The sequence below is a fragment of the Pseudorasbora parva genome, chromosome 16, assembly GCF_024679245.1.
Source record: "Pseudorasbora parva isolate DD20220531a chromosome 16, ASM2467924v1, whole genome shotgun sequence".
In the NCBI taxonomy this organism is placed as follows: Eukaryota; Metazoa; Chordata; class Actinopteri; order Cypriniformes; family Gobionidae; genus Pseudorasbora; species Pseudorasbora parva.
Window position 1 is genome coordinate 5,951,371 of NC_090187.1, and position 14,775 is coordinate 5,966,145.

Here is a 14,775-nt window from a genome sequence, read left to right on the forward strand (position 1 = left end):
ACGCTGAGTTTGAGGCGGGGCTATCCGTTTATCTCTCCAATGGCAGTTGGGAGAAGAGTATAAGTTATGTTTGGGGGTGTGGCAAGCAGGGCAGGGACACGAGAGCTGTGGGAATGGAGCAATGTTGGCACTCCTCATTTTATCCTTTCAGAACTCCAATGTGAGACTCACAACCCGTGTTGTGCTCAGGTGATGCTCCATAGGACTCGCACCACCGGCCTCGCTCCGTTCTCACAGCTCTCGGCCACACCCAATACCCCACAGGGGCTATTCCAGAAAGCAGGTTATGTCACATACCCGGGTAAGTTTACAGATAAGTAAACATATAACCTCAGCTCTCGGTTCCAAAAACGGAGGTAACTTTCAGGGTTATTTTACTTCAGATGTATTCAACACATGCATGCCCTATTGATGAGGAATGACAGATTTCACACAATATTATAGTATATAATTATACAAAATTATTATAAAGCACTATTATAACTTAAAGAAACGTTTACTATATTTTATTCTCTATTTTATTTTATCACTATAATTGACTGTTTTAGTCTCACACATCGTGGATTTGCATTCAAAAGGTTTTCTATATAATGTATTTCTATAATATAAAAATATAATATATAAATATAAAAAATACATATGTGACATGTGGATGCAAAATGGCTAAACTAAAGAATCATACAGACATATCTTAGCAAGCACTGTTTTTAAGTTCAGTCAGTCTCTTTTTTTAATTTATAAATTTAGCGTCAAATAAACAATATAATTCTTGTTTGCTGTAACAAAAAACTGATTAAAGATTAGAACAAATATCATAAAAAATTACCGCACAACTGCTCAGTAGATGCCTATATGCACAGAGAATGTTAATTGGCAAAAAACAAAAGAAGAAGAAAGGATAAGTAAAGCGGTTATGTCCTCCTAGAGCTTGTAATTACAGCTTGTAAGAAAGGATTTCTATTTGTACCACACTGACCGCTCTACCACCTGACCTCTGCAAATTTATTTAGGATAGTTGAAAGTGCCGCCATAGAAACGCATAATTCATAGTCCGAGGACGCAAACAGCTAGTAGAGTGTCATCTCGATTCTACAGTAATTATGACATGGCGGGTACACAGCATAAAGTGTGCTTCTTAGCATCCATTTCCTGGGTGACTCCTGTTGAGAATTTCTTTGATTGTTTACAATGAACACTTTGATTTGACTGAACTCGGACAAGTTTTTGGAACTGATAACCAAGTAAGAAAGGTTAGGGTTAATCAACCGAGAGTTCGGGGATTATGTGACAGTAAGTTTACCCTTGTTTATGGAATACTCCCCCAGATGCTCATTTAAAGGGTTGGTTCATCCAAAAATTAAAATTTTATGTTTATCTGCTTACCCCCAGTGCATCTAACATGTAGGTGTCTTTGTTTCTTCAGTAGAACACAAATGAAGATTTTTTAACTCCAACCGTTGCTGTGTAGGTCATATAATGATGTGAATGGGTAACATTCTATGAGAGCAAAAATAATAATAAAATGCTTAGACAACATGCACCAAGAACCCTGTGGCTCATGACGACACACTGATATCTTAAGACACAAAACGATCAGTTTGTGTGAGAAATCGAGCTGTATTTATATCATTTTTTACCTTAAATACAACGCTAAATCCAACAGCCTGGAACGCGCTTTACTTCCAGTAAGGTCAAAAACACACGCACTAGATATGGGATTTACAAGCCAGAGCATGGATATTGACCTTACCAGAAGTGACATGCGTCTATCCAGCACGTCCAGATATCAGTGTGTCGTCATGAGCCACGGGGCTCTTTGTGCATGTTGTCTATGCATGTTTTTTTTGCTCTCATAGAACGTTACCCATTCACATGATTATATGACCTATTTACAGCAAGTAGTTGGAGTTAAAGGTGGGGTAAGGGATATCTGGTAATCGTTGTTGTTATTTGAAATCACCAACACAAACACGCCCCTACCCCTATTGATAGCTCCGCCCCACACATACGTAACCCAGGCAACGACTATTGCGGAATCTGTGCGTTACTAATTCAGGTCGAATATTCAATGAAAAAGTCACTCCTTCCATCACAAAAAAACAAACCGTTCTCATGAACAATTTGATAGAACACGAGCCGACAGTCCAGCTAACGACATATTACAATTATGACCAGATTAGTGGTATAGCGATCACAAAACACAAACAGTTCTCATGAAAAACTCGATAAAGTTAGTTTACAAGCTCGATAGTCCAGCTAACAACATATTGCAGTTCTGTCCGGATGGGTTATATAGATGAAAAGAGGAGTATAGTATCTTACCTGTCGGACACATTTTGTGAGCTGACGCTTGAAACATTGAAACACTGAGGGGTTTTATAAATCTATAGATGCTCCATTCGGTGTGGAAATGAACGGGCCTTTATCATCGCTGAAGTGAGCCACAATACGATCGCAAATAGACAAACAAACGAACATGACACACGAGCATATTCAAGCAAAAGCCAGCACATATTAGTTCTTTCTTGGCTAATGTCTGTCGTGTGTGACTTGTGTTTTGAAAAATGGCGTGCACTGAGCGCTCTCTTCTCACCATCATTATTAGACACGCCCCTTACCTGCTGATTGGCTACAAGTTTGTTATTTCACTCGGCCCGAGTACTTTTTCTAAAACGGTTTTGAAATAACACTTACCCCACCTTGAAAAAAATCTTAATTAGTGTTCTACTGAAGAAACAAAGATGCCTACATGTTGGATGCACTGGGGGTAAGCAGTTAGTTTTGGGTGAACTTACCCTTTAACCTTCATATAATAATACTTAGACTGTATTTTAGTTATACATTTTTTATATTTTTCACCTCTGGAGAACCTCAACGCAAACGGAAGTGCTTCAGATATCGTGTATCAGCTTCAATGTTTCAAATGCCTCAAAACCTTTGTTTTATGATGAGGTAGAAGAACCATTGACAGCCCTTAGAGTTATAGAAGGAACGTATGGGTTCCTCATGAAACTGTCTTTTTTGAACACAGGTAGCTAGAGGTTCTCCAAAGGGTTCTACGAGTCTTGAAAACATGTTTGGCATGACCTGTTTGCAAAGCATTTGTAGGAGTTTCACCAACACACTAATACAGAAAGGATGACAAAAGTTGTATGCACTGGGCTTTTCTTCAGGCTTTCTACCCTATCCCTACTCTGCTCTGTCCTTGCCCTCTTCTTTTCTCTCATTTGTCTTCAGTTTTGCTCTGCTCTTCCTCCTCCACGTCCCCCTCCTCTGCAGGACCGACTTCCACAGAGAGGATCTCCTCTCCCTCAACGCGGGGAGTCATGCGGATGATCATGGTGCTGTCAGTGGTCTCTGATACCATGTCATCCTCATCTGGCACGCGGGGCCGGGGAATGGGCGAACGGCGGTGCATGGGGGAGGGAGGGGGCACTGGACCCCTGTCGGAGCCAGCAGTGGACGCCTGAGAGAAAAAGAGAGGATGGACAAAAGAAGTGAGGGGCATGACTGGTCAAATGTAAACAAAATGGGGTTTAACAATATATATATATTTTTTACTGTACATTAAAATGATTCAAAACGACATTATAGAGCCAGGGGTGAAGGGTTATACGGGAAATATAGATGACTAAAGACGTTTCTAGCTTCTTTCTACACAAGCTTGATTTATTGCATTCCAGAGCAATCATGTGCTGATTATTTTCACAACATGGGGCTGCAATCTACATCGATTACTTTGTTGCACACCACAATTTTACCTATGAAGAACTTAACTTGGATGGGTGCAGAGCGCTTTTGCTATCAATTATCAAAAGAGCCACCGTTATTGGTTTTCGAGGTTAAATTATGTAATACTGTTTTGTATGTACTAAATAACAGTGCCTGAACAAGGGTCAGGATTGTTTTGCACACAATTTTAAACACTCCTGAAAGTTTAGCTGTCATAGTAATTTTCCCACAGATAAATCTTAAATATATCATGGGAATAGATATGCATAAAATAAAAATAAAAATAAGTGCAACAATTAAATTACCAGAAAGCACATACTTGGTGTTAAAAAATGCTTCTAAAGTCAAAGCCAATAGCCTTGTGGGTAGTGCATTATTGTGGTTACTATTTCATATTTCAATTTTTTGATTTTTGGTTAATTTCTTTAAAAACATTTTGGACCAGTTTGACCCATAAACATCATAATAATTGTTGATTATAAAAATAATAGTGTATGGAACCCACGACATACAAAAAAGATGTATTGTCCTTATTTTTTAATTTATGATTTCAATGATATGTTGACCACTAAACAACTAGGAAATGCTCATATTCTAAGGTCAGTTTTCCCTTTCACACAATCTAAACTAAACTAAATCAATAGACTGGGTAAACCCAGCCTGATCTGCCAGCGATTTGATTTCGCCCTCCAACTCAGTCTGGAAACCTGTACATTATTTCTACTGAGACTTTAAATTTGCAGGAATCAATTACAGACTGGCTTATCCACCTGGCACGCTATTGGCGGGTTTAACACGATGACGGATAGAGAAGCGGTGGGTCGTTGGCTGTTGATCACGCCTCTTGTTGTCTGACTGGTTGAAGGACTACCCAATAGATTACAGAGTCATTCAAATAAAACTCGTTGATCACGCCTCTTGTGCAGTAGAAAATACAGAGCAGACTCCCCAGACCAATGTTCAATTTTAAAATGGTGCTTAGTCTGGTGATAGTCAGACAACTAAATCATTAAAAATGAGTTATACAAACCTAAATTACACATGCAGATCAAAAAAGTTCTTAAAGGGATAGTTTACCCAAAAATGAAAATAAGCCCATGATTTACTCACCCTCAAGTCATCCTAGGTGTATATAACATTAATTCATGCCGAAACGCTACTTTTTAAAGTTTTAAATATGGATATTTTTCGTACACAAATGCATCGATTTGCTTCAGAAGGCCTTTATTAACATCCCGGAGCCGCGTGGAGCACGTTATTTGACGGACAGATGCATTTTTATGGACTCCAAAAACAGAACAACGATTACACTGCCATTATAAAGCTTGGACTTTCTTAATAACTTAAAGGGTTACTTCAGCGATTAGCATATGGCTTTGTATCAGTAGAAACCCTGGAGTATATTCAAATTATTGTGCTTTCCCCCCTCATATCTCCCTGAGACAAGAGATTTATGCATTTTATTTCTGGAAAAATTCCTCCTATGATGCAAATTGACGATTTTTGCATCATAGGAGGAAAGTTTGCCCAAAGGCTAAAGATTACAGCCAGCAGAGGGAGCCATTTCCGCATGTTTTGAATCCACGCATGGGGGATGGGAGATAACACTCAGCTTGCAGGGAGAGCTCAGCTCAGCTGCAGGCACTCATTTAAACGGAGCTATGGTACGCAATGTAAGTCTTTTAACTTCTCAAATTAATTTCTATGAAAGTTAAGCTTGTAAAGGCATGAACTGAAACGCGCCAGACTGAACTCGCGTTGTGAATGTATGCCGCGAGTGTAGTCGCGATTTCCTCAGCTCTCATCACGAGACCTCATCAGCTCATTTATCTGACTCCTGCAGTTAGTGCTCAGCGCTGTGATACTGGCGCGGTGACTCACTCATTATATTGAACAGACACGTTCAGTTTTTAATTGTAGTGTCTCCTCTAACTCAGTCACTGTAATCAAGTTGGTGGCGTTGGGAATGGCACAGGGCAGCGAAGCATTCTGGGAATTGTAGTCTTTCATCCCCATGGGACAAAAATAAATTTTCTGTCTTTTCTCAGTCCAGAAGACACCAAATTCAAAAATAATTTCACATTTCTACTGCATTGATGACCCAGTTTAAATACAGATTCATCTTCCCAGCGCTGAAGTACCCCTTTAACATTTTTTTGTCTAGAAGAAGAATGTCATATACACCTATGATGACCTGAGGGTGAGTATGGGCAAATTAACTAACCCTTTAAGTTGACATTTATGACATTTATTAAATGAAAATCAATCATATATGGTTAGACTCTTCAAGCTTTGTCTCAAGACATGACGTTTGATGTCGTTGATGTATCACAATGCATTCAAATGCACCGTATCAGATTTGAGATTCACGGTGGAGGACAATATTTTTAGTTATTAATTATCTGTTTTACAATCAGAGCTGCTGTCTGGCTTCAAGGTATGTTTTTGGCCTAAAGCATTATAAATACCTCTAGTGTTGCTCCCTTATATGCCTCCTTCAGCTTGACAAACGTTTGTCCTTTGGCAACCTCCAGGGCAGCCTTGTAGAGTTTGGGAGTCTCTGGCCGCTGAGTGATGATCTCACCCGTCTCTTTAACCTTCTCATCAGTAGGCTTCTTATCTTTGGTCAACATTTTCCTATGGAAGGAGACAATCTCATTAGGATGGCAGGATGTTGAGTTTTAAACTAGCATGTGCATTGCTGAGACTGTAAGAGGAAGTGGCGCTCCATAGGGTTTGACAATCTCAAGCACTTACATAACATCATTCAACACACACACACACACACACACACACACACACACACAGTAAATTGGTCCCACGGGTGAACAGATCATGCGACTCAACAGATCATGCTTTTTCATTATCTCAACAACCTCCAAACTAAATCAAACACTATTTCCTCCTACCATTAAAGAGAAATGAGAGTAAGAGAGGGATGCAGAGAGAAAGAGATGCAATACGAGGAGAAAAACAGATTATATTTAGCAAACATGGCTAATCTATAGCACTAGGAGATCTGTGAGTGTGATACAGAGCTGTAAATGGCTCCGACCACTGCGCTGGATGAAGTTTGTGTGTGTGTGTGTGTGTGTGTGTGTGTGTGTGTGTGTGTGTGTGTGTGTGTGTGTGTGTGTGTGTGTGTGTGTGTGTGTCTGTGTAAGGATTGCTGGGGCTCTTGGTTGAGGGCCCTCACTTGGCCTTCTTGCGCAGTAGCTTCTGGGACTCGGGGTAGTGCACTAAGATATCTGCCAGGTCCTTCTTATCCAAGATGAAGAGGTTAGCAAAACCATGGGCCTTTACGTTAGCTGTTCGTCGGTTCCCACCACTACCCGCCAGCAAACTGATGGAGTGGACACACACACACACACACAAAAAAAAACAGTCTGTTTGGCTTTTCACACATAACACAATGTCACACTGTGGGGAACTATTACAGGGCTGGGTATTGACACAGATTTCATAATTTGATTACGATTTAAACTATACAAGGAACCCCGTCAGTTGGTAAATTACTATAAAAGGTTAAAGGGATAGTTCACCCAAAAATGAAAATTCTGTCATTAATTCATCTCTCACGAGAATAAACCTCATTGGTTCTTGCTGAAGCGCAAACATGATGCGTAACATGAGAATGAACCTCATTGGTTCTTGCTGAAGCACAAACATGATGCGTAACATGAGAATGAACCTCATTGGTTCTTGCTGAAGCACAAACATGATGCATAACATCAGAATGAACCTCATTGGTTTTCGCATGTCAAATGAACATGCTTGAGCTTCTGTTTACCTCAACTGATGTGTGAGTTGATGAATGTTTATATGTGAATAAAAGCCTAAATTAAATCTGTTCATCATATAAAGCGATTGCGATTCTTTAGAAAATGTGGACTAAACCGCTCAATTCATATGGATTAATTTTAAAATCTCTTTATTAACTTTTTGAAGCGTCAAAGTGGTAATTGCTCTTTTGGGTTTGGAACTACATTTGTGATTGAGTAAATGAGGACAGGATTGTCATTTTTGGGTGAACTGTCCATTTAAAGTTAACAAGAGTCCAATCTATTCAATATATATTTTTAGATAATCTAACATAGTTGTAAACAAACATTTAAATCACACATAAGTTTTGGGTGAACTACCTTTAACATGGCTGAGCAAATTGCATACATTACATATATTATTTTAATCAATTGGCAATATAAACTGACCTGATCAGTAGTTTTGCCTGAACTGTCTCACAAGAGCTGTAAATGCTCTTTAATAATGAACATTACTCACCTAATTTCCCCAAACACAGAGCCAGCTCTCAGAGTCACAAACACAGTCTTCCCATCAGGCCCTCCAACCACCTGCACCTCTCCAGCTTTGATGATGTACATCTCTCGGCCGATCTCACCCTGAACGCCAGAGCCAGAGTCAGTTCAAAACGCTAACAGATAAAAGGCTCTTTCATGGTGGCTGTTTGATGTGACCTTTAATAAGAAAACCTTTAAATATACTGGCCACATACTGAGATTATTTAGGTTGTAAAATATTTTTACATGTCATTAGCAAAGTACATGTGCAGTTAAACGTCACAAAAGTGCCATAGTGCTTACTTTTTTACAAACTGAGTCTCCTGGAAGGTACACTACAGATTTCAGCCTGTTGAGCATGTCAAATATCATCTGTCTGTCACATCCCTGGAATGAACAGGAGTCAAAGACAACATCAGCTTTCACAACCCCTTCAAAGAGACACAAAATAAGTTAATCCTTTGGGAACTATTATTGGATGGTGAGAAGTGATCTCTATATGATGAGACGTGTTGAAAGAGAACAGCACTTTTGTCTGGCAGTGTTGTTCCAGAGGTTGAGCAAATTATTACATTTAATGAAAAATGACAAAGATTAAATTATTTTTAATTGTAAAATGTTGTCAAGGACAGACATAGTGTCCCAGCTAACAGGGAATGTTCTCAGAACAATTGACATTTGTCAAACATTTATTGAAATGTTACTTTCTGCAGAATGTTCAAAGATAGCATTCAAAAGCAACATTCCAAAATTATGAAACTGAATGTTCCCTTAATGTTTGCATAACAAAGAAGAAACATTTTTGAAACATTTAAAAATCTGTTTTTTTTTTTTTAAAGTTTTTTGAATTTTGTATTGTTTCATGTCATTAGATTGTTTAGAGCATAAGAAACAAATGGACAGATTATTTTTTTGGAAAATTATATTGTATTCATATTTTATGATATGTCCTCTGTAGTTGACACCAGAACTCAGTTGTTAAAAAATTTAATGAAATGAAATTGCATGTATAGGCAAAAACAATGGGATTTATTTTTAATTCACGAATACATTTTTAAGTTTCAGGATTTTTTTAAAACAAAATTTTTAAAAAGATGATTCTGAGCTATATGTGGGTAAAATGGCCATAGTTGGATTTTCCCATTCAATACAATGTATCAGTATATTGCATCTAATTTGCATATTATTGTGTTCTTGGTGCAACATGTAATGAAAAAAAGAAGTGTAATAAGGGGAGAAATAATTGGCAACATTTTCATAATAATATGTAATATTTCATAGGAATATTGATATGTAATTTATTTCCCTATTTACTTGTTGTGTCTCCAAAATGCCTGATAAACATGATTTAAGTCCCGGTGTCCTCTACAGTGGACATTTATAAAATCAATGCCCTGTTTTGTAACAAAGAGTCATATTTAGATTAGAAACCCCATAGCATTTTCCTGAGATGTTGATTTATAACAAACAATTAGAAAATTAATCAGATTTAAATTATAATTACAAAATATTATCATATTTCCATAAGAGTGCTAAACATTATTGTCAGCCATTTTTAAAGACCAAGAAGTTGTTGTTGTCCTGGTGAAACCTCCAAACATTTGGTATCTGTGCAAAGCCCTGAATGTGCTCTATTATAAAGGACATCCTGACTCAAAACTGTGATGTGTGTGATGTCACAGAAACTCACTAAAATATAATGTCCACTTCAGTGGACAAAAGTCTATTACTGGGTCCCAGGAGGATATACATGCAACATTTTTTTCATTTTCATCATTAAAAACTAAAGTGTATTTTTTGACAAATGGGATAGCGGATTCAATTAAATGCTATTTTGGTTGCATTTGTGAGTTAATTTTTTTTTTACTGGTTGTGCAAATAAGACACATTATATCGTAATATCGATCGCAGGGCCCTAAATATAATCAAATCGTAATCATATCAAAGGTGATTTCGATAAAATATTTTATGGCTGGCTAAGAGAATGTCGGATTGTATGGAGATGAAACGTCTGATTTACACCACTAGTAAATAGGGTGAATTTGTTTTAGTGAAGGTCTATGGACCCTGCTTGAGCCAGTGTTACGCCTTTTAGGCATATGTGTTTTGTTTTTTTTGTGTGTATGTTCTTTTGCAGGAGCCTGTTCCCTCATTGGTTCCATCATGTGTACTTGCTCCAGCCAATCGCTGCCTGTCTTGTGTGATTAGCCAATCACACACAGGAACCTGAGATCATCAAACACTATAAAAACCCCAAGATGGCTGCTACACAAGAAGACTGTTTTTCCTCTTTCCTTTGTGCTGGCCTGTGGCCTTTGTTGTAAAGTTTTCAATTTGTTTGAATTGTTTTTGAATTGGGAACAGGTTAGGGGCCCTGCACATTTTTGCAACATGTAGTCCTCAACTGTCTAGTAACATCAGGTAAGGAGTGTTTGCCACCCGTTGTAAGTTTTGTTTTAGTTAGAGTAGGTAGATTTATTTTTGATGTTTTGTTTCTAGTAAGCTTCTTCTTACTTTGAGTTAGTTGGTCTTTTGGGTTTTCCTTATTTCTTTTTGTTGGCAACACTCTTGTTCCCTTTTCACCCTTTTTTTTTGTTTTGTTCCCCTTTGTGGGACTGTAAATATGTAAATATATGTTTAATTACTTTCAGTAAAACTTTACTTATTTTGCCCCAAACTCGGTTGGTCTGCTTAAGTCTTCTGTTCTCTGTGTAACCTGAACTCGTCTTAGCTGAACTCAGGTTCTAGTTTTATGTTCACGTCCCCTTGATACCTCTAGACTACTGGGGACGTAAAATGGGGGCTCGTCCAGGATCTCATTGAAATCCTTGAAAAATAGATGAAACTGTGAACAGAATTTGAGTAGTAGTATGGCGTTGTTTGATATTAACCAGTTTGTTAGTAAACCTAGTGTTGAACAACTTGATCAATGCCGTAAGGATGATTTAATGGCTATTGCAGATCACTTTCGTATCTCTGTATCTAGGGGTCTTGTTAAGAAACGGTTAAAACTGGTAATTTGGGAAAAATTAGTGGAGTTGAAGGTCCTTAAAGGGCCAGTACAATATGATCCAGCTAGTTTTGATTCTCAGGTTATAGGGGCAAGTATGCATGCCTCTGAAAGTGAACTAGATGTGTCGCAGGTGGATCTTAGTGCAACTAAGACAGCTGTTGATGCTAAGACTCCAGCTACTGCACCCAGTTTTGACCCATTTTCTCCAGCTTCCTCTGGTCTGTCTCCATCCAGAGGAGATGCCAGGGTAAAGGTCCGTGTGGCACGTCTCCAGATGGAGGCTGAAGAGAGAGCCCAGAATCGTAAGGCTGAAATGGAGCTTCGTTTAGAAGTACGCAAGTTGGAAATCGAAGCTGACAAAGTTGTTCGTCTGCGTAAACTGGAACTGGAATCTGCACGTCCTCCAGTACCAGTCACTTCTAATGTATCTTCTGCGGACCAACCTGCTACTTCCTTTGATGTGAGTAAATACATTACTTTAGTCCCTTCTTTCCGAGATACTGAAGTGGATTCTTACTTTAGTGCTTTTGAGCGCATTGCAGCTTCTTTTCGATGGCCGAAGGAAGTTTGGCCTCTTTTACTGCAATGTAAATTGTCCGGAAAGGCTCAGGAAGTAGTGTCAACTCTATCATTAGATGATAGCTTACAATATGATTTGGTTAAAGCAGCAGTTTTGCGTGCCTATGAACTCGTTCCTGAGGCCTACAGGCAAAAGTTTAGGAGTTATAGGAAGGCCAATAGTCAGACATTTGTTGAGTTTGCCAGAGAAAAAGGAACTCTCTTTGACAAGTGGTGTACTGCTACCAAAGTTTCCGAATACAATTCTCTCAGAGAACTCGTTCTGCTGGAAGAGTTTAAGAACTGTTTGCCTGAGCGTATTGTGGTTTATTTAAATGAACAAAAGGTGTCTTCCTTGTCTAAGGCTGCAGTTTTGGCTGATGAATTTGTGCTCACACACAAAAATGTCTTTGTATTGAAAGACCAAAAATCTATGTCAGTGTTTACTCCTTCAGCACCTCTGTCTTCTTCAACTGGTCAGGTAAAGTCACCATCTGTCCATCCAACAGAGAGAGAATGTTTTTACTGCCATAAAGTTGGACATGTTATAGCTGACTGTATGTCTCTGAAGCGAAAGCAGATGCAGTCACATGAGTCAGGTCAGAAGAAAAGTGTGGCCTTGATTAAGAGTGTCCCTTTGTCTCCCAAAGGAATTGTGTCCAGCAATGACATTCCTGATTCTGCTTATGCTCCGTTTATTTTTGATGGACTAATATCTGCAACAGGAAGGCCTGAGGACCAGAGGCTGATTCGCATTCTGAGGGATACTGGGGCCACCCAGTCACTTTTGCGTACAGATGGGCTACCCTTGGCAGCTCAAACCTCCTGTGGGGTGAGTGTTTTAGTGCAGGGTATCGAGATGGGATTTGTTCCAGTGCCTTTACATAATGTACACATAAAATCAGAGTTGGTCACTGGTTTCTTTAGAGTTGGGGTGCAGCCTACTCTGCCTGTAAAAGGGATCGACTTTATCATGGGGAATGATATAGCTCATGGAAAAGTAATGCCAATGCTTGAGGTGGTAGATCGAATAGATCCTTGTTGTACAGCTGACAACCTGTTTTACAACTTCCCAAATGTTTTTCCTAGTTGTGTCATCACTCGTGCACAGGCACAGAAATTAGAACATGTTGACCTGTCTGATTCTTTTCTAGGCCCAATGTTGAAGGATCTGGCCCATGACAACCCAAAAGTGTCTTCCCCTTCAGACTCTGGGTTGAGGAGTAAGGCCATTTCCTCAAAGTTGTCTGAAAAGGTTGACCCTCCTCCGTTTTTTGTTTCACGCGATCAGTTGATTGCTGCTCAACACTCTGATCCATCTCTGGTCAAGTATTTTTCATTAGTTGTCCCTTCTGACACAGTGAATAATAAAGAAGCAGTATACTACCTTGAGGATAAGGTATTAATGCGTAGGTGGAACCCTCCTGGTGTGGCAGACTCCGACTGGAGTGCTACCCATCAAGTGGTAGTTCCTTCAGTTTTGCGAGAACAAGTGTTGTGTTTGGCTCATGACAGTGTGTGGTCTGGACATCTAGGTGTCACGAAAACCTATAATCGCATTTTGAAATTTTTCTTTTGGCCAGGTTTGAAATCTGCGGTGGCAGAGTACTGTAAAACCTGTCATACCTGCCAACTAACTGGGAAGCCAAACCAAAAGGTCCCTCCAGCACCTCTTTGCCCAATTCCTGCTGTGGGAGAGCCCTTTGAGCATGTTATGGTTGATTGTGTGGGCCCTTTGCCCAGGACTAAATCTGGTAATCAGTTCCTACTGACCATAATGTGTGTTACTACTAGATTCCCAGAGGCTATTCCCTTACGAAAAATCACTGCCACTTCGGTGGTAAAAGCATTGACAAAATTTTTTTCCACATTTGGTCTCCCTAAAATCCTCCAGAGTGATCAGGGTTCAAACTTTCTTTCGAAGGTGGTCAAACAAGTCTTGGAGGCATTGAGTATTCAGCATAGAGTCTCTAGTGCTTATCACCCTGAAAGTCAGGGTGCACTGGAGCGTTGGCACCAGACATTAAAGTCTATGCTGCGCAAATACTGTTTGGAAACCGAAAAATGCTGGGATGATGGACTTCCTTTTGTACTTTTTGCTGTGCGGGAGGCTGTGCAGGAGTCTCTTGGGTTCAGCCCTGCAGAACTTGTCTTTGGACACACTCTTCGTGGCCCCTTGAGAGTTTTCAAAGATGAATTGTTATCGGTTGATTCTGCTCCCATGACTAATGTATTAGACTATGTTAGTCAGTTGCGAGAGAAGCTGCACAAGGCTGTTGCTGTGGCAAAAGAAACGTTGTCTTCTACACAAAGTGCCATGAAAAGCCGCTTCGACAAGAAGGCAACTGCACGGTCATTTAAACCTGGTGACAAAGTCTTGGTGTTATTACCTGTCCCTGGTTCTTCTCTGTCTGCTCGCTTTTCTGGTCCTTACATGGTCATGGAAAAGCTTAGTGATACAGACTATGTAATCCATACTCCGGAAAGGAAGCGTCAAACCCGTACCTGTCACATTAATATGTTAAAAGAATACTATGTAAGGGTCAGCTCAGCAGCAACCTCTGAGGCAATTTCTGGTAATGAGGATGTAATTCCCAAACCTTTGGCTACTATTTCTGTATCTGCTGAGCCCGAAACTGAAGATCTAGTGTTCTCTAACTCTGTACAGGAATCAGTTAGACTTTCAAATTCTGAAATGATCTCAGTTACCTTTCCGTCTTCAGTATTTGTCAGAGGACGAGCGAGATGATATTCTGCAACTAGTTGCAGATTTTCCCACTCTTTTTGGAGATATCCCTTCTCAAACCACAGTTGTACAGCATGACATCGTAGTTACGGATGTGACCCCTATAAAGCAACATGCTTATCGTATTAATCCTGTAAAAAGAAGCATCATGAAACAGGAGGTTGAGTTTCTTCTAGACAATGGGTTGGCGAGACCAAGCTCTAGTCCCTGGAGTTCCCCCTGCCTGATTGTTCCTAAATCAGACGGTACTTTCAGGTTCTGCACAGATTACAGGAGGGTAAATGCTGTTACTCTTCCAGACTCCTATCCATTGCCAAGAATCGAAGACTGTATAGATAATGTTGGTGCAGCAAAATATGTAACTAAACTGGACCTATTAAAGGGATATTGGCAGGTTCCTTTAACACCTAGAGCCTCTGAAATATCCG

The 14,775-nt window shown here is 39.6% G+C and overlaps 1 protein-coding gene across 1 annotated transcript in view; it reads right to left on the reverse strand.

Moving 5' to 3' along the window:
- Nucleotides 1-1,984: 1,984 nt before the first annotated feature.
- Nucleotides 1,985-14,775, reverse strand: part of cngb1a (cyclic nucleotide gated channel subunit beta 1a) — a 53,521-nt gene continuing 40,730 nt past the window's right edge. The window contains exons 34-38 of the mRNA XM_067419305.1: nt 8,334-8,417; nt 8,014-8,132; nt 6,929-7,075; nt 6,201-6,369; nt 1,985-3,466 (exon numbers count right to left, since the gene is read on the reverse strand). Of these exons, the coding sequence (XP_067275406.1) occupies nt 3,224-3,466; nt 6,201-6,369; nt 6,929-7,075; nt 8,014-8,132; nt 8,334-8,417 (762 nt within the window). The 3' untranslated portion in view covers nt 1,985-3,223. The remainder of the gene's footprint in view (nt 3,467-6,200; nt 6,370-6,928; nt 7,076-8,013; nt 8,133-8,333; nt 8,418-14,775) is intronic.